Source organism: Girardinichthys multiradiatus, chromosome 17 (assembly GCF_021462225.1).
Source record: "Girardinichthys multiradiatus isolate DD_20200921_A chromosome 17, DD_fGirMul_XY1, whole genome shotgun sequence".
Taxonomy (NCBI): domain Eukaryota; kingdom Metazoa; phylum Chordata; class Actinopteri; order Cyprinodontiformes; family Goodeidae; genus Girardinichthys; species Girardinichthys multiradiatus.
Window position 1 is genome coordinate 902,764 of NC_061809.1, and position 21,603 is coordinate 924,366.

At 39.1% G+C, this 21,603-nt stretch overlaps 1 protein-coding gene across 3 annotated transcripts in view; it reads left to right on the forward strand.

The window, feature by feature from the left end:
* Positions 1 to 6,552: 6,552 nt before the first annotated feature.
* The window catches only part of ano2b (anoctamin 2b), a 122,671-nt gene continuing 107,620 nt past the window's right edge, over positions 6,553 to 21,603 (forward strand). Inside the window, exons 1-3 of one of the 3 annotated variants that reach the window (XM_047390177.1) lie at positions 6,553 to 6,746; positions 11,736 to 11,932; positions 18,127 to 18,507. In XM_047390177.1, coding sequence (XP_047246133.1) covers positions 6,710 to 6,746; positions 11,736 to 11,932; positions 18,127 to 18,507 — 615 coding nt within the window. In that variant the 5' untranslated portion in view covers positions 6,553 to 6,709. Of the gene's footprint in view, positions 6,747 to 11,735; positions 11,933 to 13,947; positions 14,345 to 18,126; positions 18,508 to 21,603 lie in introns of those variants that run through there. The other 2 variants (XM_047390178.1, XM_047390179.1) reach the window with 2 other exon arrangements.

Genomic DNA, 21,603 nt, shown 5'->3' on the forward strand with positions numbered 1-21,603 from the left:
GACTGCACAGCATTCTGACTTCAACTTGATAGAGCACTTTTAGGATGAATTTGAGTAAGCCAGGCCATCACATCCAACATCAGTGTCTGACCTTACCAATGCTCTTCTGGAAAAGTGGCCGAGTATTCCCATAAACAGACTCCTAAACCCTCTGGAAAGCATTCCTATAAGAATTAAAGCTGGTATAGATGCAAAGGGTGGACCAGTGTAATATTAAATCATATGAATTAATATGGGATTGGGATTGAGGGGAGACGAGCAAATACCTTTGGTGTATGTTACATATTTAGGCCATATTGTTCATGAATTTTAGTGCCATTTAAAACAAAAGCCAAGTTGGAACTGGGATTTTGTATAGAAGTATGTTTGTACTATGAGTAAGTAACTATTTTAAAACTGGTATTTATGTTTGAATTTACTTTAAAACACAATGGAAAGAGTCAGAATGCTTCTCAGTCAAACTTGAACATGATTGCTTTTCAATTTCTTATCTAGCTATAATAGATTAAATAAAGAGTGTCGTTATTAACTTGGTCCACAAGATGGCGCACTGCCACAAGCTCATCTCATTAGCCCACAAGGCCTGACCCCCCCCTGTCAATCCACTTTTTTGTTTTCATTCCATTTCTGTATATGTTCTCCATATTTTCCTTCTTGTGTTTTCCCAGTTTTTCCCTCCCGCTCCTCCTCAGCTGCTCCTCTCGGAGTTTGCAACAGAGCGTGGGTGTGAGTGACCTGCACAGTAAAGAATAGATGTTTTATATCAATCCTGTTTCTTGCCTGTGAACCACAGCATTCACGGGGGTGTGCAGCATTGAGTGTATAAGTGGATTACACAGATAACCCTTCACAGCTTTAAGTACCTTTTTTTCTATGACCTTCATAGTGACCTTACTTGAAGGGCCTGTTGGAAGCTTGACATCGACGATTCTCTCATAATCCATTGCATTTTCTCCTCAAAAGCATGAAAAAAAGCAGCTATTGGTTGGAACTGCATGGCTGATTTTAGGTTGGCTTCTGCTGTAGAGTTTTATGAGGCTTTAACATGACTTACATGAGAAATCCTGGTCACGCAGAGCTCAAAGGAAGCATTTTCTTTGCTGATTTTTGGGAATCCTCTTGTATTTTTTTTCTGATTCACAGCAGACATGCGCTTTAGCTTTTCACAGGATAACTCCCTCTGCTGTCACAGGCCTGTGAGGTTGGTGTGGGAGGGAACTGGAAGAAACTGGAGGGAACTGGAGCATCCACAAACGATTCACTGTTTCTCTGTTACATTTTGTTCTTCTTTAGCACGACTTGAACCAGATCAGACGACGAGGGAAATCACTTGGAATGTGTGCATGTATGTGGGTGTGTGGGTGGGACCTTCCAGCTGCTTTCCCTCTCCAAGTGAAGGCTATTTGACCTGACCTCACTTCTCTGAAGGGTTACTCTGAGGTTAGGACCTTGTTTCAGCCTAATTAGTGTATCAAGGCTACGGGTTAGGGGGCCCGAAGGTTACAGACCTTCAGTGGCAACAAAGGTGCTTGAATGCATGTGGTTTGTGGAACATTTCTCTGTGGATGGAAATGCTGTTATATGTGTGTGTAGGTGTGATTCACTCTGTTTATGGTGGGTGTCTTTAAGTGGCCCAAAGAGCATAAATACAGATTTAATGCTCTTTTCTCTGCATTCAGGGTTACGTCTACAGTGGGGGGGAAGTAAAACTTCTTTCAAATTTAGAGCTTTATGTACATCAGGACGTAATAAAACAGATCGGGTCTGTACAAACACACAATGTAATCTGGGAAGGATTAAAATGTCATGTCCAAACAATTTTAACTCCATAATTCAGGATGATTTATGTTTGCAAAGTTGGATCTGAATGAACCTCAAGACTTCTGAGTCTGCCATGATTGGGCTTGTCATGAAACTGAGACGTCCTGCTGTCATTGAGTCCACCATCAAATTCATTTTACCGTTTTTATGTGTTTTATATGACATATAGGGGTGACTGTGGCTCAGTATGTAGAGTAGTTTTCTTGCAATCAGAAAGTTGGGGGTTTGATTCCAGCTTACCCGTGTATTGTTGCATAAATTGGGTGAATGTGGCTCTAGTATATAAATTCAGTCTATTTACCATACAGCTCCATCCCCATCCTTCCCAGTAAAAAAGCTGTGTGTATAGTTGCTGTTTTGGAAAAAATCTAGTGGAATTACAGGTGATGTCAGATTTGTCACAAAATACATTCTGCAGCTTTAGCAGATGAAAGAAATGAAGCAACAGAAACTTTGTGTTCAATAGAGAGTGCCAGTTTAAACACCCAGTAAAAAAGATTTCACCTATAGTTTGCAGTTAGCGGTTAGCTCGACGACTCCTACTAAAACTTTTACTGATTTCTACCACAACTGGACTCTTCTTTAATTGGTGCTTACACTAATGTTACATGTATGTTACATATGTGCATTTAAAATGAAAAATAATCAAAATCAGTGGCTCATCCACAAATGGTGCCACCTGCTTACACTTCCCAAATGGTCAAATTCAATTCTTCATCACATACATACTGAATATAGTGCACTGAAACTTTTTGTCATATTGCAACTACAAACCTCAAAGTTACACAATATTGTGAACTGATCGGACAAGGAAATGTGGTTTTCAAAATTGTTCATAAATACAAATCTGAAAAGTGTGGCATGCTTAAGTAGAAGTCACCTACTTATAGAAAAATGGCAAATAAGAAAGCCATAAGAAGTCCTGTTTGCATGGAAGGGACACAGCAGAGAAGTGGACACAGCTGTTCAAGTTAAATAAGATTAAAATGAAGACCCCATTAAAACAATGTGTACTGGAAAACTAACAGTGCACATCACCCCGAACACACCATCTCCACTGGGAAACATAATGGTAGTAGGAATAGCTTTCTTCAGTGGGGATTGGGAAGTTGGTCAGAGTTAATCAGAAGATGGATGGAACTAAATATAAAGCAAAAAAACACCTGTTGGAGGCTGCAGAAGACTTGAGACTGGGACAGAGCTCCATGACTTGAAGCCTGAATCATACCAGCATGTTCTGTCCAGTCAGACTGAGCTTGGGTTACTTTGCAAAGGAGAGTTTGGAAAATGAATAAACATTATTAATAAATATCTACATTTTATTTCATGAAAAGATTGGGATACCCTTTAAAAGGCTTTGGACATGTAGATATTTATCATCAGTTTTACCATTACTGAAACTTTTATGTAATAAACCAATTAAAACTGACGACCTGTTTGTGACACATTTGTTTACATGTAAAATGGCTTTAATTCATAGGTGTCACATTTTCAGGCCCACATGATTAGAACATGATTTCCCAGCATTTTCTAGGAGGATGTGATCCTGACTGTTTAAATGAAAGTGAACACCATGGTGAGATACAAACATCTGTATGATGCCTTTAGAAAAAGGGTTTCAGCAGCTTAAGAGGTCTCAAAAGAATGTTAAATGACCCATTTCACTGTAAATGGTCCACCATTGGAAGACTTTCAGAACAACTCCCAATCTGCTCAGGTCCTGCCATCCAGATAAGTTTAATCTGAGAGCAGACCACAAAATGCTAAAGGAAGTCTCTGAAAACCCTAAAAAAGACCAGGTTTTCTGGAATAATGTTCTTTGGACAGATAAGTCTAAAACCAAATTATTGGGACACCGGAACAGAGCCCAGTTTTAGTGTAAACCAAATCCGGCACACCACTTAAAACTGTGCACATATATTTATATTATATTGTAGATATGTTTATACTGTTTAATTTGTATTGTATTGCACCGACTACGCCAAAACAAATTCCTTGTATGTCCAAAAACGTACTTGGCAATAAAGCTTTTCTGATTCTGATTCTGATTCTGAAGCACGGGGGTGGAAGTGTCATGGTTTGAGGTTAATGCTTGTTGAATAATTGCAAATAAATCCTCTTATTTTCCACAGATGCATAAAAATTTCATAATTTAGAACTGAATATTTTAATAGGTTGTGTTTTACACAAAACTGTATGTACCGCTCTGTGTCGGTCTGTTACACAAAATCCCAATAAACACACTGATTTGTTGTAGCTTTAACTTGACAAAATGAAGAGTTTTTGAAGTGACTCCTGCATGGGAACACTTGAGAAGCCCCAGCAACAAAACCCACTGTGCAGAACAAAATGGTCAACATGACCAGTGGGCAGTCTTCAGTCCGAACTTGACCTTTTAGCAGTTTCCCCGATTACAACACCTAGTCGTTTTCATTACAACCATTTAATATTTAACACCCTCAACAAGACACTACCCAGAGTAATTGGAGACAGAAGGTGCGCATGCATGTGTGTGTGTGTATGTGTGTGTGTGTGTGTGTGTGTGTGTGATATCTTTACTGACAGGAAGCGAGGATGTGTGCATTGGCATGTGTGTGTGTGCAACCTGACGCTGGCTCTCACACTCTATCTGTATTTAGCATCAGTTACCATCAGGCAGAACAATTAGTCACTGAGGAGGTTTGCCAAGCAATTAGATTGGTAGGAAACAGAGTGCACTAACATAAGCCTGTGTTGAATTTATTTAATTAATGACCTCATTAGAGCTGGACGTTTACCTATGAATCTGCATATTGTTGGTGGCAATTTAACTGAGAGTTGTAGATTTTTGGAAGGAGTTTGCTGTCGGATTTAAATAACATTATTACTGATAATGTTAAGATATAGAATGATGAGGGTAGGTGCATAACATAATCGAGTCAAAACTGCAAAGTGAACAAATTCTACAGTGAAATATAACACATAAAGAAGTACCAACTAGAGGGCAGCCTATATCAATTAAATAGATTTGAAAATATGGATTTCCAGACGTGGAAAACATACAACATGCAACGAGTCTGACTACTTAAACCATTCTTTATTGTCTGAGAAGTTACAAAGTAGGAGGAGCTATTTGTGCAGCTTGGATTGGGATGAGACTCCGGTTTTAATCATCATCCTAAAGGATTACTAATACGGCCTCGTATAGAAGATATTTTTCGCCAATGCCCTGTGTCCTCTTTGCTGTGTGACCTTTCTGAGTGCATGCTTTCCCTATCAAACAATAAAGATCCTATTGATTATTGCCATACCCCAATTGGACCTATAACACTTCTTGGAGCTGTCCTTTTCTGGTTTTCTGGCATAAGCCAATGCACTTCCAAGAGGAAGTTAATAATACCTCAGGTAGTTCTAATAAACATACAGGCCATATTTACCACTAACAGCTAGTGAGAACTGATGATTAAGGTATGATGCTGCTCCTGCAAACTGTGCGTAAGTAGCAGCAAGGAATATTGTACATTTCCAAAAGTGTAGATGCAAACAAAACATAAACAGGCCAAAAATTAAATAAAAGAACAGTTGAAATTGTATCATTTATGCATATTTGCATACCAGCATTAACTCCGCAGCTCAGCAAGCAATTGCAGTAAGCTAGAATTTTACTGGTTTTAAGCACACATAAGCCAAGGCCTCAAAACTCATGGTAATGTTTATGATCTATTTCTTAAATTTAGCTTTTTGGCAAGCATTTTGGCGCACAACCATAGTTAATATGTTTTAGTATAGTGATACTGAGAATTCTGTTCTAATATTAAAAATTAGTAGCGATAGTGTGCAAAAATATTTCAGCAAAGAATATTAGATGGAATCATAAGTGGAGACTCATAAAACATTATCACCAGCTCCACTAAGCAGGAAAACACAAACTAGCCTTAGCTCTGCAGCACAATTAGTGATTGCAGGGAAGAGTTTTAAACACGTATAAACCATAGCCTGAAAAATCATGGCATTGTTTAAGAACTGTTCATCGGTTTTAGCCGTGATGCAAATATTTCTGGAGAACATTTTAGTGATTGATGGTAAGGAAATTAGCAAATTAGCATCTTCATGCTGAAGAGCAGCTTGCAGTGTGCTTGCTCACACCATGATGCTGACACTCATGCACTTCATGGTTGGGTGCTACTTTGTGTTGTTCATACTCATAAAATCCCTCTAAAATATGTTTTTGTTTAGGTTTAATTATTACATTTTTTATTTTCTTTCTGAAGTTTTCTGAATTGTGTCGGAATCACTTAGCTGCAGATTTACAATTGCAAGTCATCTTTATTTCTTGATAAAAAGACAAAAAGGTGTTAGACTCCATGTTTTGCTTCAGCTGTTTCAAAGTTTTGACATCTTGACCTAATTTTAACAAATTTGTTCCACCTAATCTCCTGTTTTTGGGAGAAATACCTCATCATTTCTAATCACTGCCATGATGACTCTTCTGTTGTCTTAATATCCATAGAGCTGACCTTGAAGACCTAGCACGTTTGTAGCTAAGCCTAAACAGAAGGTACAATAATTAATGCACATTAGAAGGCCCAATAATCTCTGCTCGGCTCTGTGTGCTGTAATTCCTCAGCCAAGCACCCAATCAGCCACCCTGTTCTTCTACCCATGAGCCCATGGTGCAGTTGCATTAAGTAAGTGTGCACAATAAGCAGAGGTGCAGAGTTTCTGCGAGCCTGGCAGCCGCTTGGAAAAGACTATTATCCTGGAAGAGCTAAGCTTCCACTGAGCTGAGGATTGCACTACTGAGTAAGATTGTTGTTGTTCCTCTCACCTGCTGACTGCAAAACAGCATGGCCGACTGACCAGGCGCTCACAGGGAGCAGGAAGTCACTAACCCTACCCACTCAGGAACATGGCTCTTCGCCGATCACCCTCATCTACCTGTGCAGGTGAGTGACTCAGGAACCTATAGGAAGTCTTCTTCTCTTTCCATTGTGTGACCTGTCCTGTCTGTCTCTTCCCCTACCTACACCCAACAAAAGATGTATGCTGGCTGGTGTCAGCAGACCCTGTGGGGGCAGCCACCAACAACCAGGGTATACAGTTGCCTCAGAGTGTCATTTGATTATCCATTCAGACCGTGATGTGTACGTTTGAGAAGAACAAATCAGTTGTTAGGATGAAAGGCTCACTCTGAGTGAGACTCTGTGAGCACAGTAATCCAGGTTAGGTAAGTTAAGTGTCTGCTTCCATGTTCAACTGGAAGTAAGGCGAGCAACCTTAACGTTCTCATGGTTTTTTTTTATTGTTGAGATAGAAAGTTACTCCTCAGATCCTTTGAAAAAAGAAACCCCACCTAAACTCCTTTAATTTTACATTTATATATACATATATATATATATATATATATATATATATATATATATATATATGTATATGTATATATACATATATATATATATATATATATGTATATATATATATATATATATATATGTATATATATATATACATATATATATATATATATATATATATATATATATGTATATATATATATATATATATATATATATATATATATATATAACAAAAACAATTTCACCTCCAAAAAAGCACCCCACATCATCATGCTGCCAGCCCACATTTTAAGATTTCTACTTGAATGCCATTTTTTTTTACTTTGCAATAATGCTTTTCGTTGTGTTGTTCTATCCCAATAAAATCTCTATGTGGCTGAAGCATGTCAAAATATGAGAAGAGTTAAAGGGTATGAATATTTAGTGCTCACAGACCATGAAGGGGCTTAGGATGAGTAAAGTGTCCCCAGAAAAGCAGTGTTTTTCTCAGAGGAAGCTACTTGAACATATTACAGAGTTTCTCCAAACTACAGTTTAAAAAAGTAAACAGGAGAATCAGTGGGGCTACAGTTGGGATTTACTGTCAATACACCTAGTGTTTTTAAGGTTCAAAGCTTAATGTGGGCAGAGCTAAAAACGTGAGTGAGCAAGACAGCCTTTTAATCTGACTTGGTTGGACCAGTTTTGTCAGGAGGAGTGGGCAGACATTCCAGCAATTTATTCTGAGAAGCTTGTAAAATGATATCTAAGACATTTGACCTAAGTCATACAGCTATAAATAGGAAATAAATGTATATTAATTCAATTTGTAATAAAGTTAAAAGAATTTTGTTATCTTGATTTAAAACAGTAAATGTTTAGTCAGATTTAATGTCAGAAAGTGAGAAGCTGCATATGTAAATATCTGGCTCTATCTCTATGTGAAAATGATGTTATATTCTGATGTAGGACATCCTTCTGTACAGTCTTATTAAGGTGATTAGACCCAGCCAAAAATAATAAAACAAAAACACAAACAACTTCTAATCTACCGATATATTTAAACCCTCTTAAATGCCTCCACTTCTCAGCACTTCCTTAAAAACTGGACACATTAACATGCTTTTGCAGCTGTAACACATTAGTGTTCTCTCTTCTCAGCAGTTAATAACATGAAACCAAATAAAATAGGCTTCTGGCTGAAGTTTCTGAACAATCAATGAGACACCATGTGATAAAAGCATCAGCATTAAGGCTTTGTGCCATGCTGCTGCTGCTGCTGCCCATTATCTGCTCCCTGGAAGATACCCTTTGTCTCTGCCATTACAATCAAGTGTGAAAATAAAGAGCACGTTTTTCTTATACAGTCAGTTGGAGAAATGAGGATGGATGGAAATCGGAAAAGAAACTCTAAATCAGGTACAAGCTAAATCTTTCACCTTCTAATTCTAATCCCTATTTTTATTTTCTTTGTCATAGCTTTAAGTCAAGCAAACTCTTTTCAAAGGGGAACTCTAATTTTACCAATGCCCTGCTTTATATTAATACTTCAAACATTATTTCAGTCATTCCCCCTTCCACCAGCTGCAACCTGGCGACCTCCCAGTAACCGGGCGACAGTGCTGATGTCAAATGAACATCAACAGCAGCAAACTGTTGCCGTTAAATGCTTCACCCTCCCGGCCCGAGTTTTAGAAACACAAGAACAACTCTTGACCTTGCTGGCGGGCTTCATTGTCGCACAGAACCGTATGTGTGACTCTGCAACAAATGGATCGGAATAATTTTTAAAAAATACAGAAAGAGATGGAGAGAGCTGTCCATGGTGCTGAAATGAGAGCGGCTGCTCATGGCCTGGTGCGTTGCTATGGCTACAGCTGTCTGTATCCCTAAAATAACCACACACACACACACACACACACACACACACACACACACACACACACACACACACACACAGAGTAGCCTTTTTACAAAAAGAGAGAGAAAAATAGCAATCTGTTCCTGACAGCATGGTAATCAGACAAAGATGGAGAAATATCTGTTCTGTCGCTGCTGCACTTAAAATGTTTTAGTGAAACAGTGGGAGGACAAGAGGCTCTAAACACTTGGCAACAAGTCTTCAACTCATGTTTCCCTCTGCCATGCTTTACTTACTGTAAAACGTTACCAAGAAATGAACACATGGACACATTTCCTTTTTATCCCCACTTAGCCAGTCATTTATAGAACCTCATTTTGCTGCATTTGCACCTGCATGTCATGTTTAAGGTCGTTGTGCTGCCGGAAGATGAACCTTGACCTCAGTCTCGAGTCTTTTGCAGCCTCTAATGCAGGTATTCTTCCAGGATTGTCCTGTATTTAACTTCATTCATTTTTTCATCAATGTTGACCAGTTTCTCTGTCCCTACTGAAGCATCCCAACAGCATGATGCTGCCACCACCATGTTTCATCATGTGTATGGTGTGTTCAGGGTGATTGTGCAGTTTTTCTCCACACTCTGATCAGTGCACCTTCTCCTATGTGTTTTCTGTGTTCCCTACATGGTTTGTGGCAAATTGTGGCTGTCTTGTTGCTATTACTCTATGAAGGCCTGATGTGTGGAGCAGGCCCTCAATGCTTAACAAGACCTTTAATATCTTCTCTTTATAATGCTCACCTAGCCCTGTCTTACAGTGTAGGTATGCAGTCATGTTTGGTAGGTTTGTAGTTGCGTCACACTCTTTCCAATAACAGAAAATGGACTGAACTGTGCTCTGCAAAATGTTCAAAACTAGAGCTTTATTAGTTGAAGGGGTGTGAATAATTCTGCAAGACACAGTGTATGTTGTATTTCTTTGTTCTAGTGCTTCAAAAACTGAGAAGTGGGCTTTTCCTTTGCATTGTGCTTTCAGGCTGGGTTTGTCACTGACTGACACACACAACAATTTGCACAGCAAGAAGCAAAGCTTTCATAGAGCCACTTAGCATATTTGTAGCGCAGAGGAACACTTTGCATCAGCTGAAAATGAAGCTAAAGGAGCACAAAGGCTGCCACAAATGTCTCTGCACCAAAGCTCCACACTAACTCAGGACGATCCGGCTCATGTGGAAGAGGTGGGAAAAGTAAGGCTCTCCATTTTCGTGCTGACAGGTGTCATGTTGATTGTGGGAGAGACACGTAACCCCTGACTGCAATTTCAAAGCTGAGATTGTGGACCTGAACTCGTGCCACAGGGAAGCAGGGGACATAAAGGAACAACAAACCATACTTTCAACTAATGCAGATATATACATTTAACTTTGACTAATTTTACATTTGTTGATCGGTGATGTTGTGGTATGTCTTTTTAGGGGCTACAAATGTATGCACTTTAGTCATTTAGAGCACAAGTGTCAAATTCCATGCCTTGAGGGCTGGCGTCCTGTAACTTTTAGATGTGTCTCTTTGTCAACACACCTGAATCACATAATTAGGTCCTTAACAGGACTAAAGAACTTGAGTGTATAAGGACCTGGGACACATCAAAAACATGCAGGACAATGGCCCTGATTTAGAGCCTTACTTTAATATTTGTACATTATTTCTTAGTCATTTGGGTTGCTTCCATTCTCTTTGTGATCATATTATTTTTTCTATTTCTTAAATGTATGGCATTCAAAGAAGTGCACATGATCACAGTTTGAAACAGCCCCCACTGCATGCCACTGCCACCACCAGTTGAGTGGCAGTACAGTCTTTTTAGGGGTGAAAGCCTTGTGTGGATTAAAAAGGTTAACATTGGCATTCTCAAATAGGTCCAACCTCAACCAAAATGACAACTGACTATGTTTAAAAATGGGGTCTGTGCTGGGAAACCCGCCAAGTTAAATGAACTAAATCAATTTTGCCACAAAGAGTAGTCAGATATCCAGCCAGAATTATGTCAGAAGCTACTGCTAACAGGGACATTTTTCCATATATTAGTGGATAAATGTCATTTACTGTCTGTTTCAGCTCATTTTGTGCCTGATATGTGTCGGTTTTCCATCTGCTGGCACTTCCTTTCATAGCAATTTTCCGCATTAATTAGTGTGTTTCACTTTTTGTGGTACATTTTATAAACTGTTTGCTTTATTCTTGTTATTTAGAATCTGTTGAGAACTTGTCTGTTCACCAGCTCAGTTTATTTTCCTTTAATCTCTTGTTTGACCTCTAAATTCTCCCATGTCACTGTTATTAATGAATACTTGGACCCATATGCTTGTTAACCTGTAAATAAGATGGATAATCTATCCATTTTGGCATCATCTAAAAGACAAAGAAGATAAGTTACGGTTTTATAGTCTGGAATAACAACATAATTGTAAGATTTCTCCTGCTTTGTGAGCACTGGTAGACAAATTTTGGAGAAATCAAAATGTTGTTCTGTTTTTTATGTCAGCAAGCTTAAACGTGTGAGTGAAAATACAGCAGGCATCTTTCCAGAGGCTCTGACTTGCTTTGTTTTGATTTATACACCTTTTCGGAAATATTTCCATTGAAGTCTACTAATACTAGCCGGATACATGTCCCAAATGTTCAGCAGAACCTTAGTTTCATTACTTTCTACTTGCTTTCTGAATAAAATGTCTTCCAGATCCATGGCCCAATGGTGCCGGGTACAACCAGGTGTCCACTGCCCTCAGCGAATCCTCGTCCATTCACAGCGACGCCCTGTGCCACCTGACCCGGGATTTCTCCGGGATCGGACTGAAACCTATGCCCTACAGGGTCCTGGAGCTTGAGGGTTGTAAGGAGGAGCCTTGGGCTGAGGAATCCCAGATTTTGCTGCAGGTAACAACAGGAACAACAGCCTGACATTTAAACTGTGTTAGTGTTTAAGTGAAACAATAGATTATGCAGAAAAATGAGAACCTTCTGAAACTGAGCTATTGATGAAATATCCTGTGTTTGCAACGTGTTTCATTGCATTGCAGCATTTCATGAGATAGCTTGATGTGTCATTATAAAGACTGTAATAATGATGGAGGCGTAGTTTTTGATGGTTATGTTTTGGGTCTATCTTAACAACAATTTCATTTAAATCAGATCTTATATAAAACAGAACATGTTTGGTACAAGATCTAAACTAATTGCAGAAATGATGTTGGAGATACGCTGTGATCTTACAGGGAGTTTGTGTAGTTAAATGTTAATTCGATTTAATGAGCCTGTATTTCCTCCGCAGTATAAACTGAATCTGCAGTACTTGGGGAAGTGGATATTTCTCTGGGTTTTGACCATATCTGCTTATTAATTGGGGAACTTTTATTCCTTTACGAATTAAATCATCATTTGAAAACAGATTTTGCTAGTTAAACAGGCAATCTAATAATATAAATATCTAATAATATAAAATGAGTTTGATGATCTGTAACATTTAAGTATGACAAAAAACAAAAAAACAGAAGAATTTTCTGCTGCAATGTTGCAAGCTTCCACAGGAAGTTAGAAAAGTAGCAAATAAAACCTCCATGAACCCTTGCTTCCAAAACTGTTTCTGCAAGACTTTTCTCTATTTATTTGTATTTATCTAGTTATTTGTTTAAGTATTAGGGGGCTGCTAGAACAAAGGAACTTCATTTAACAGTAATCCTACACACGCACCAAGAAACAATAGTTGAGAGACTAATGAAAACATTGCTAGCCTTGAAATAAAAAAAAAATAACACAACTGAACCTGACTTTTTGCTTGTTTTTGCTGTTCACATACAAGCTAGCATTAGTACAATAGCGCAGCTACCTGATACAAAAGGTTAGAAAAGTAGCAGCTTAAAACTCTAATGAGCAACTGCCTCAAAAGTTATGAACCTATTTATTAGCTTTTTCAGGGCATGTAGGAACCCTTTAGTAAAATAATTACCGTAGTCTAATAGCCACAGAGATGAAAAAAACTCAGAAGTCGTCAGAGGCACGAATTTAGGCATTCCACGTTTCCAAGCACGAAAAAGCAACTAGAAAATCTACTAAAATCAAACGTTTCATTCCCACCAACCTCTTGACTTCAAAATCCAGTGTGGCTTATAACCTATGTTATAAATGTTTAAATGATAAACTGTTTTTGCAATTCAGAAAATAAAAAAAGCATAACTTTACCTGCATATCATGTCACTTTAACATTAACTTTAACTGCTAATAGAATAATTAGGAAACTCTACTAGTTTTCTGACAAGCAATACAACTTGGTAAGGTTTAATTTTAAGAATTTTACATTTAGAGATAAATGGAATGGAGCTTAGTACATCTACAGTTCTAACACCCTGTGAGTGTCTTTAACAATTTTAGTGACTTGCCAACATATTCATACCCCCAACTTTTTTGTGCCACACAAGTTTTCACCAATTTCTCTGTGGTAAAACAACAAGTTGGATTCAGGTCTGGACTTTGACTTGAAAGTGAACATGATATGATCTAAACCATTTCCACAGTAGCTCTGGTTGTATGTTTAGGGTCTGCTTCCTGCTAGTATGTGAACCTCCACACCAATTATTTTACAAGTAGGGCAAAATAATTGGGGTGGACATAGCTTCACTTGATTACAAACAGGAGTGAGTGAATAATCAGGGTTTTAAGTAATAATTGAAATACATTTAAAGTATTGAGATTTTTCCGCTTTAGTGAGTTTTGCTGGGAAAACAAAAGTATCACGGCCAATTACATCACAGAGCTGTGAAATCAGGCATTTGTGCACACTGCAAAAAAATATCCACTTCTTTCATTTAAACCAGGAGCAGGGGCTGTAACAATGAAGGTAGATTGGATTTGACCATCTCATTTGTGCTTTTATTTAGCATAAAAGAGCAAATCACGATCGAAGTATATATAATCAGTCCTCGACGCTAAAGCAACCCGACAGTTTGAGACAGGACATTTTTTGCAGCGTAGGCAGCCTCCACATCACCCAGTTGGGTAGAAGAGTGCGGAGCAGCATGAGATCAGGCTCACAGTACCTGACAGATCTCTCCTAAGCAATGAGAGTTGAAGCGCCGGGACCGGAGCTCCTGCTGGACGGAGGACTAACTGGGCCGATTTCTGGTGTTTAATGGGAGCGATGGGGAAAACGGTGGGAATGAAGAATCCTGCTGCGTTTTACTGCAAAACCCGGCAACTTTCCATCCTGCTCTGCTTCTTCTCCTCTTTCACCCACTGTGTGTGTGTTTGAAGCGCAACAGCATGCAGGTCTCCCCGAGCGAGGACAAGATCCCGGTAAGGATCCCCCCCGATCCGCTGTTGTTCCGGTTTTAGATTTTTTTTCTCTAATAATAAACAGCAGCTCTAGTTTCAATCTATCTGCTTTCACTTTTTATGACCTTGTTATTGACTTCACTGTTAATTTGCCATTAAATAGGCATTTTTATATCGTAGTTCATGGTTTTATTCAGTCTACATAACCAGACATAGTACTGTTAAAACAGACCCCCCTCCCCAAACAAATACAAAATAATATATTTAACCATATATTAATATCAAAAAGTCTATATTTGTAATCACTGATGGAGAAATAGTCCACTAGCTTTATTTGATGTAAAACTGTCTGTTAAAAAGTTACTGTGAGTGTCTGTGTGTAACCTAAATAAATGATGAAATGAATAGAAACACCATTGCACCCATTAATAATATTGTATTAAAAATAAGGAATGTGAACAATGAATGGAAATCTTAGGGATGCTCTGATCCAGGATTATTGGGTTCTGATATCTAAATAGAAATATCTGCAGACAATTTTCAGTCTAAAGCATTTTTACTGAAATATTTAGATATTTTGTCTATTTGTGATCTGGTGTTAGGCTAACTAAAAAAACCCAAAAAACAATAAACAGCTGCTATGAGCTGTGATGCTCCAATTTGTGCTGATTTGTATTTCTATTCACAAGACTGATTGAAGCCTCAGAACCATGTTTTCATGCCTACATTTAACAGTATAAATGCTACAGAGCTGCAGAGCTGCTACCCCTGCAGGCAGAGACCAGGGGGGCTTCAGACTATAAAAGGGTGGTGGTCGCTCTTTAGCTAATGGTAAATCAGTCTGAAAAGCAGTCACACTCAGTTTCCTACTGTAGTCAAACAAAGCTTGCAGTTGATATTTTTCAAACCTTTTTGTTTAAACTTTAGCAAATTTAGCCATTGTTAGCATCGTAGGCTCTAACAGCATCCTTTCTATGTATTTTCTATATTGTCAATATTCCCACATTGTGTCAAAGTCTTCCAAGAGGTTCCCGACTTTCCCAAACTTTATTGTCAATGGTAGATTGTGGTTAAAATGAAAAATAAATAAAGTAGAGTAACTTTTAGTATTCCGGTTAACTGTGCAGTTGTTGAAGCTCCTCATTGCTCCTCTGTAGTGCTCCACAGTTTTATTTTTAAGTATTATTACCTTTACATTTTGAGATACCTGCAACACCTTAAACGTGTGCAGAAACAGAAACATCCACTTTATGTTTTCTCCTTTTTAACATCAAATTTTTTTTAGAAGAAGAAAATGCATCAAAGCTATGACCTCCAAGATCCGATGCAAGAATGATGTCAGTTTCTGGCCCACTACTGATACTGGATCAGATGATCTATAGAGCATGAAGTAATTTGTATCATCATTCGTTTATTAGAGATTTTATCTTTGAAAACAGTAGGCAGGACACTTCTTGCTTTTCTTCATCTAATATTATTTCTGCTAATATAACTGATAATACTAATCAACAATTCTATGGCTTTCATATACTGTTTACACATACAGTATGACTCTAAAAGTCCTACTGAGGATCATTATCGTGGCCCTCAGGGAGCCTCGAGGGACCCCACACCCAACTCCCCTAGAGGGCTCCTTAGGCTTTGGCTCATAAGCTTTCTTGGTAACGGCTAGATCAGTCCAAATGGGACTCTTCTTAGAAGTCTGCTTTACATATTTCCAAAAACATGGAACAAAGACATCACACAAACAGTCCTCAGGGAAAATGCTCATTTAAGATGGCACCATGCATCCAGCAGAGATGGCAGTTTCTGGTCCATAGCTGTTAAGTATGATGTGATTTTTTTTAATTTCTTGCCCTTAAAATTGAAGTCAGGAATTTGCAGTGCAGCTTTGCAAGGATCCCACAAAAGCCTTTTCTAGAGTCATTTTTATTTACAGCTTCTATAAAGGATTCACCAGATGTATGCTCAGATCTTAAGGTTCGAATGTATGTGGATGACATGAATTTTTACACAGACCAGAAATGTCCAAGAAGCATCTTTAATCCTTACATCCATACTAAAACAGGTTTAGAACTTGTTCTGTAAATCTTGTCTCTGTAACTAGCTTATAGCTATAATAGCTTAACAAAATATCACTTTTCCCATTATTAAAACATTAATTATTTCATTTTATATAAGACCTGATTGTTTTTTATAGCAAATAAAATCTCTTTACAAACATTTCTTTGATGGCTAAAAGCACTGGAGCAGACTACCTGTCACCAACTGTTTACCTGAAGAAGACTGAGTTAGGAATTTTGTATCTTATAATTCTTAAGATGCTCACACACTGTTTCATATCTTGTCACATTTGTTTTTGTGTTTAAAATGGCTTTTCAGGCTGAAGTCCGTTTTGTCAAAATCAAGTCTTGGGACATTTAAGAATTCTGTGTATTGTTTATGATATACCCTTAATACAGATATTGCATGTATATTGGGATGAAAGGTGTAAAATGTTGCTTCAGGAAAGAGGAAATAAATTATTGCTGTTGTGTCATCACCTGATATGTTTCATTTTCTGTACTTAAGGATCACCTTAACATCTTGAGCCAAATGTTTAATTCCCTATAGTCTATGAGTGCCTCCAAGTGATCAGTTAATAATTATCTTAATTACTCAGATGACCAGATCAAATCCATTTGCTATGTCATCCACTTCAGGCATTTGGCATGCTGAGTTGAGTGAATATTCATCAGTGCAGACAGACTCTCTGTATAGTGTAGCATGAAATCAAGTAATGTCATTATTGCGTCATTGCTTTAACATTTACATTAACGCCTTTGCAGCGGCATCTGTAAGTTGCAATGCAATGCCACTGAATTTGTATAAAATTATTAGAAAATTGTTGTCCTGCTATATTTGCTGGATTATATTATGTTATCTGAGGTATCAAATATGTTGAAAGTTGGTGTGGAGTGTTGCTTTCTTAAAGATGCTTGTGTTTATCTTTCATTGGAAGTCAAATCAGATATGGATATAGCGTAATATAGGTATTACAAAAATATTACAAAATATTGTTTGGATAAACTGCTATAACATTCTGGAGATTGGAGTTGTTTCAAGATTGTACAAATCTCTTGGTTTTGCACAGACCAGTCGGTAACCTCAGCGAAACTAATGCTGATTGTTTTTCTTTAAATAAAGAAGCTAAGCTAGTTATCCAGAGCAGGTAAGATACTGAGAGCTCATGAATCCTCTAACCCTGGAAAACCAAAGTTTCAAGAACATATTTAATTCAATCAGTAATTTGTGAACAGAGGGCTTTAAAGGACCAAACTGTAAATGTAATGTTAGTCAAACTTTTCCTTCAATTGATAATCCTTCCGTAATCTACAACACAGCAAAGATACTCTACATTCCTGCCCTAGTAAACATCCTTACATCAGGATAGTGTCTGTACAGCGTTACCTCTTGCTGTTTCCATGTTTAGTCTCCCTCTATTCTTCCCCCTGTCTAAATAAAGACTAAAACAGGCAAAGGTTAGCTAACTGCCCACTCTGCTGCTGAAGGTTCTCACTTCATTGTTTTTGAGGATCTGCCAAAAGCCACTTGTGTCTGCCTGTGCTGACACAGCAGCAAATGTTTAAATTTGTTCAGTAATTACATAACTCCCCTGAAGCCTAAAGGTTTGGCTTGCTATTTTTGAACAATTTCTATTTGATTTGTATCCCTGGTTATGACTACAGTCTAACATAATTGTAAATTCTGATTGGTTCTTATTGTTAAAGGTTTTACTGAGATCCTGATTCATATTTTCACAGGTTGGAGGAGCACCTTCAAGCCCCCAAGCTAGTGGTGACGGCCTATACTTCTGTGATGGCCAGCGGAAAGTGGACTATGTTCTGGTTTTTCATCACCGCCGGCATGGGTCCCTACGATCTCCCGCCATGGTTTCACAGGACCAGCTATCCATCGTCTCAAACGGCAATTTTCCTCCCCCTGCGGGCTCAGACGCAGCAGCCGGACGAGGAGGCGGCATTCGGAGGGAGGAGGCGGCAAGCGTCGGGGAGGTGTTTATGGAGCTCGGAATCGCAAGAGGGAGTGAGCCGACAGAGGCTGCCGAACACGAGATGCACCTGATCAGACAAGAGTTTGAAGCCAACCTGCTAGAGGCCGGTTTGGAAGTAGAGAGAGACAGAGAGGTGAGTGTCCTGCTAATGTCCATGTTCTGTTTTTAAGGTTAATCTTGGAAAGATTTTTGCTCTTCCCTCCCTTTCTATGTTATCAAATACCATTCCTAAAGTGCTGGCCAGATCCTGTTCTATGCTTTGTAGCCTCATTCAGCTAAATTTATCCCTACAGAATGAATTGCTATACAGCTGGATAACTTAGCATTGGGTAATCACTTCATCACAGCACTTGAAAAATTAATTACAATAATAAGACCAACTTTAAATGTTTTAAACTCTACTCTTAAATTTACTTAAAGGTTAGTTATATTTTATGAAGAAAGGTTCTAAGAATGTATTTAGGTAACAGTTCCCTCACTTGAAGTAGAAATACTCTATATTGTCAAAAATATTTGTTTTTCTACTTTTAGATGTACATGAACTTTGATGACATCCTGTTCTTAATCTGCAAGGTCTATTTTGTTGATGGACCCAACTTTTAACTATTCTGGAAACATCTTCCAGAAGACTTGGAAGTGCGTTCATAGTTAGCTGGGAAAACCAGAATTGCAGCCTCTGCTTCAATTAATCTCAAAGGAGTTCAAGAAGGCTAAGGGTCAGGAATCTTTGCAAGCCAGTCAGGTTTCTCCTCACCATACTTTATACACCTGCTATCAGTTCCTTTGCTGGGCCTCTGCTGGGGGTGATGTGCCCTCGGGTTTCGGGTCTCTGAGTCCATGGCTGGACCTGCTCCAGCATAGCTGGCTGCCGACGGGGCCCGAGGGCTCGTCAGTGCAGGTCCCAGGGGGGTTCTGCACTGTGGCTGCTGAGTGGTCCCCCCGGGGCTCTCCTCTGCTCTACTCCATGGGAGGGTGTGCAGTAGTCCTGGCAGTGGTCCTCCCAAGCTCCTGTGTTCTGGGGGGCCTTTGGATGTCTGTGGCCTCGATCTCCTCTTTCTCTGCCTCGGGTCCTGGGGGCAGGTCTGTTTCTTCTCACACCCTGTATTGAATATTCTTATGAAAAACCTTATATACACAAGCGCGCACACACATACATCCACAGTTGTTTGGTTCTAGGTGTTTACAGATACACAGAGACATCTTTCTTTCTCTCTTTCTGGACATGTAGAAGCAGACTTCTAGGGTGTTATCTTGTATTCTCTTTATCCCTCTTTCTTTCCTCTATTCTTATCTCCTCTCTCTTTTATGTTTTTGCCCCACCTTTCTCCCTTTTTTTCTTCTCCCTGTGTTTTCCCTTTCGTTTCTGTCTCCGTGTCCATTGCATTTGATAAAATCCCAAAGCAATTTCTAATAAATTTTTTATATACAAGCAGAGCATTACAGCTTTAGCTGCCACTCCTCACACTGAGAATCAGAATCGGAATCAGCTTTATTTGCAAAGTTTGTGCACACAAACAAGGGATTTGTCTTTGGTTCCACTTTGCTCTCATGAGGACAACTTGTTTTAGAAATATAAAAGGCAAATAAAGAAATACAAATTGAGCTGGGGGATGTTTGAAGGGTGTCTTGATCTATAGTCTGTTTCAAGTCATCCCACATCTCAATGAAATCAAGATCCATTTCCATTTTTTCAGTTGTGGGTGTGTTTTACCGGTATGTTTCAGATCAACATTGTGCTTCAGATTTAATTTTGTTTTTATACATGATCTCAGATTTTCTTTGGGCACCTTCTGGTACATTGTAAAATGTACAGGTCCTTCTCAAAATATTAGCATATTGTGATAAAGTTCATTATTTTCCATAATGTCATGATGAAAATTTAACATTCATATATTTTAGATTCATTGCACACTAACTGAAATATTTCAGGTCTTTTATTGTCTTAATACGGATGATTTTGGCATACAGCTCATGAAAACCCAAAATTCCTATCTCACAAAATTAGCATATTTCATCCGACCAATAAAAGAAAAGTGTTTTTAATACAAAAAACGTCAACCTTCAAATAATCATGTACAGTTATGCACTCAATACTTGGTTGGGAATCCTTTTGCAGAAATGACTGCTTCAATGCGGCGTGGCATGGAGGCAATCAGCCTGTGGCACTGCTGAGGTCTTATGGAGGCCCAGGATGCTTCGATAGCGGCCTTTAGCTCATCCAGAGTGTTGGGTCTTGAGTCTCTCAACGTTCTCTTCACAATATCCCACAGATTCTCTATGGGGTTCAGGTCAGGAGAGTTGGCAGGCCAATTGAGCACAGTGATACCATGGTCAGTAAACCATTTACCAGTGGTTTTGGCACTGTGAGCAGGTGCCAGGTCGTGCTGAAAAATGAAATCTTAATCTCCATAAAGCTTTTCAGCAGATGGAAGCATGAAGTGCTCCAAAATCTCCTGATAGCTAGCTGCATTGACCCTGCCTTTGATAAAACACAGTGGACCAACACCAGCAGCTGACACGGCACCCCAGACCATCACTGACTGTGGGTACTTGACACTGGACTTCTGGCATTTTGGCATTTCCTTCTCCCCAGTCTTCCTCCAGACTCTGGCACCTTGATTTCCGAATGACATGCAGAATTTGCTTTCATCCGAAAAAAGTACTTTGGACCACTGAGCAACAGTCCAGTGCAGCTTCTCTGTAGCCCAGGTCTGGGGAATGCGGCACCTGTAGCCCATTTCCTGCACACGCCTGTGCACGGTGGCTCTGGATGTTTCTACTCCAGACTCAGTCCACTGCTTCCGCAGGTCCCCCAAGGTCTGGAATCGGCCCTTCTCCACAATCTTCCTCAGGGTCCGGTCACCTCTTCTCGTTGTGCAGCGTTTTCTGCCACACTTTTTCCTTCCCACAGACTTCCCACTGAGGTGCCTTGATACAGCACTCTGGGAACAGCCTATTCGTTCAGAAATGTCTTTCTGTGTCTTACCCTCTTGCTTGAGGGTGTCAATAGTGGCCTTCTGGACAGCAGTCAGGTCGGCAGTCTTACCCATGATTGGGGTTTTGAGTGATGAACCAGGCTGGGAGTTTTAAAGGCCTCAGGAATCTTTTGCAGGTGTTTAGAGTTAACTCGTTGATTCAGATGATTAGGTTCATAGCTCGTTTAGAGACCCTTTTAATGATATGTTAATTTTGTGAGATAGGAATTTTGGGTTTTCATGAGCTGTATGCC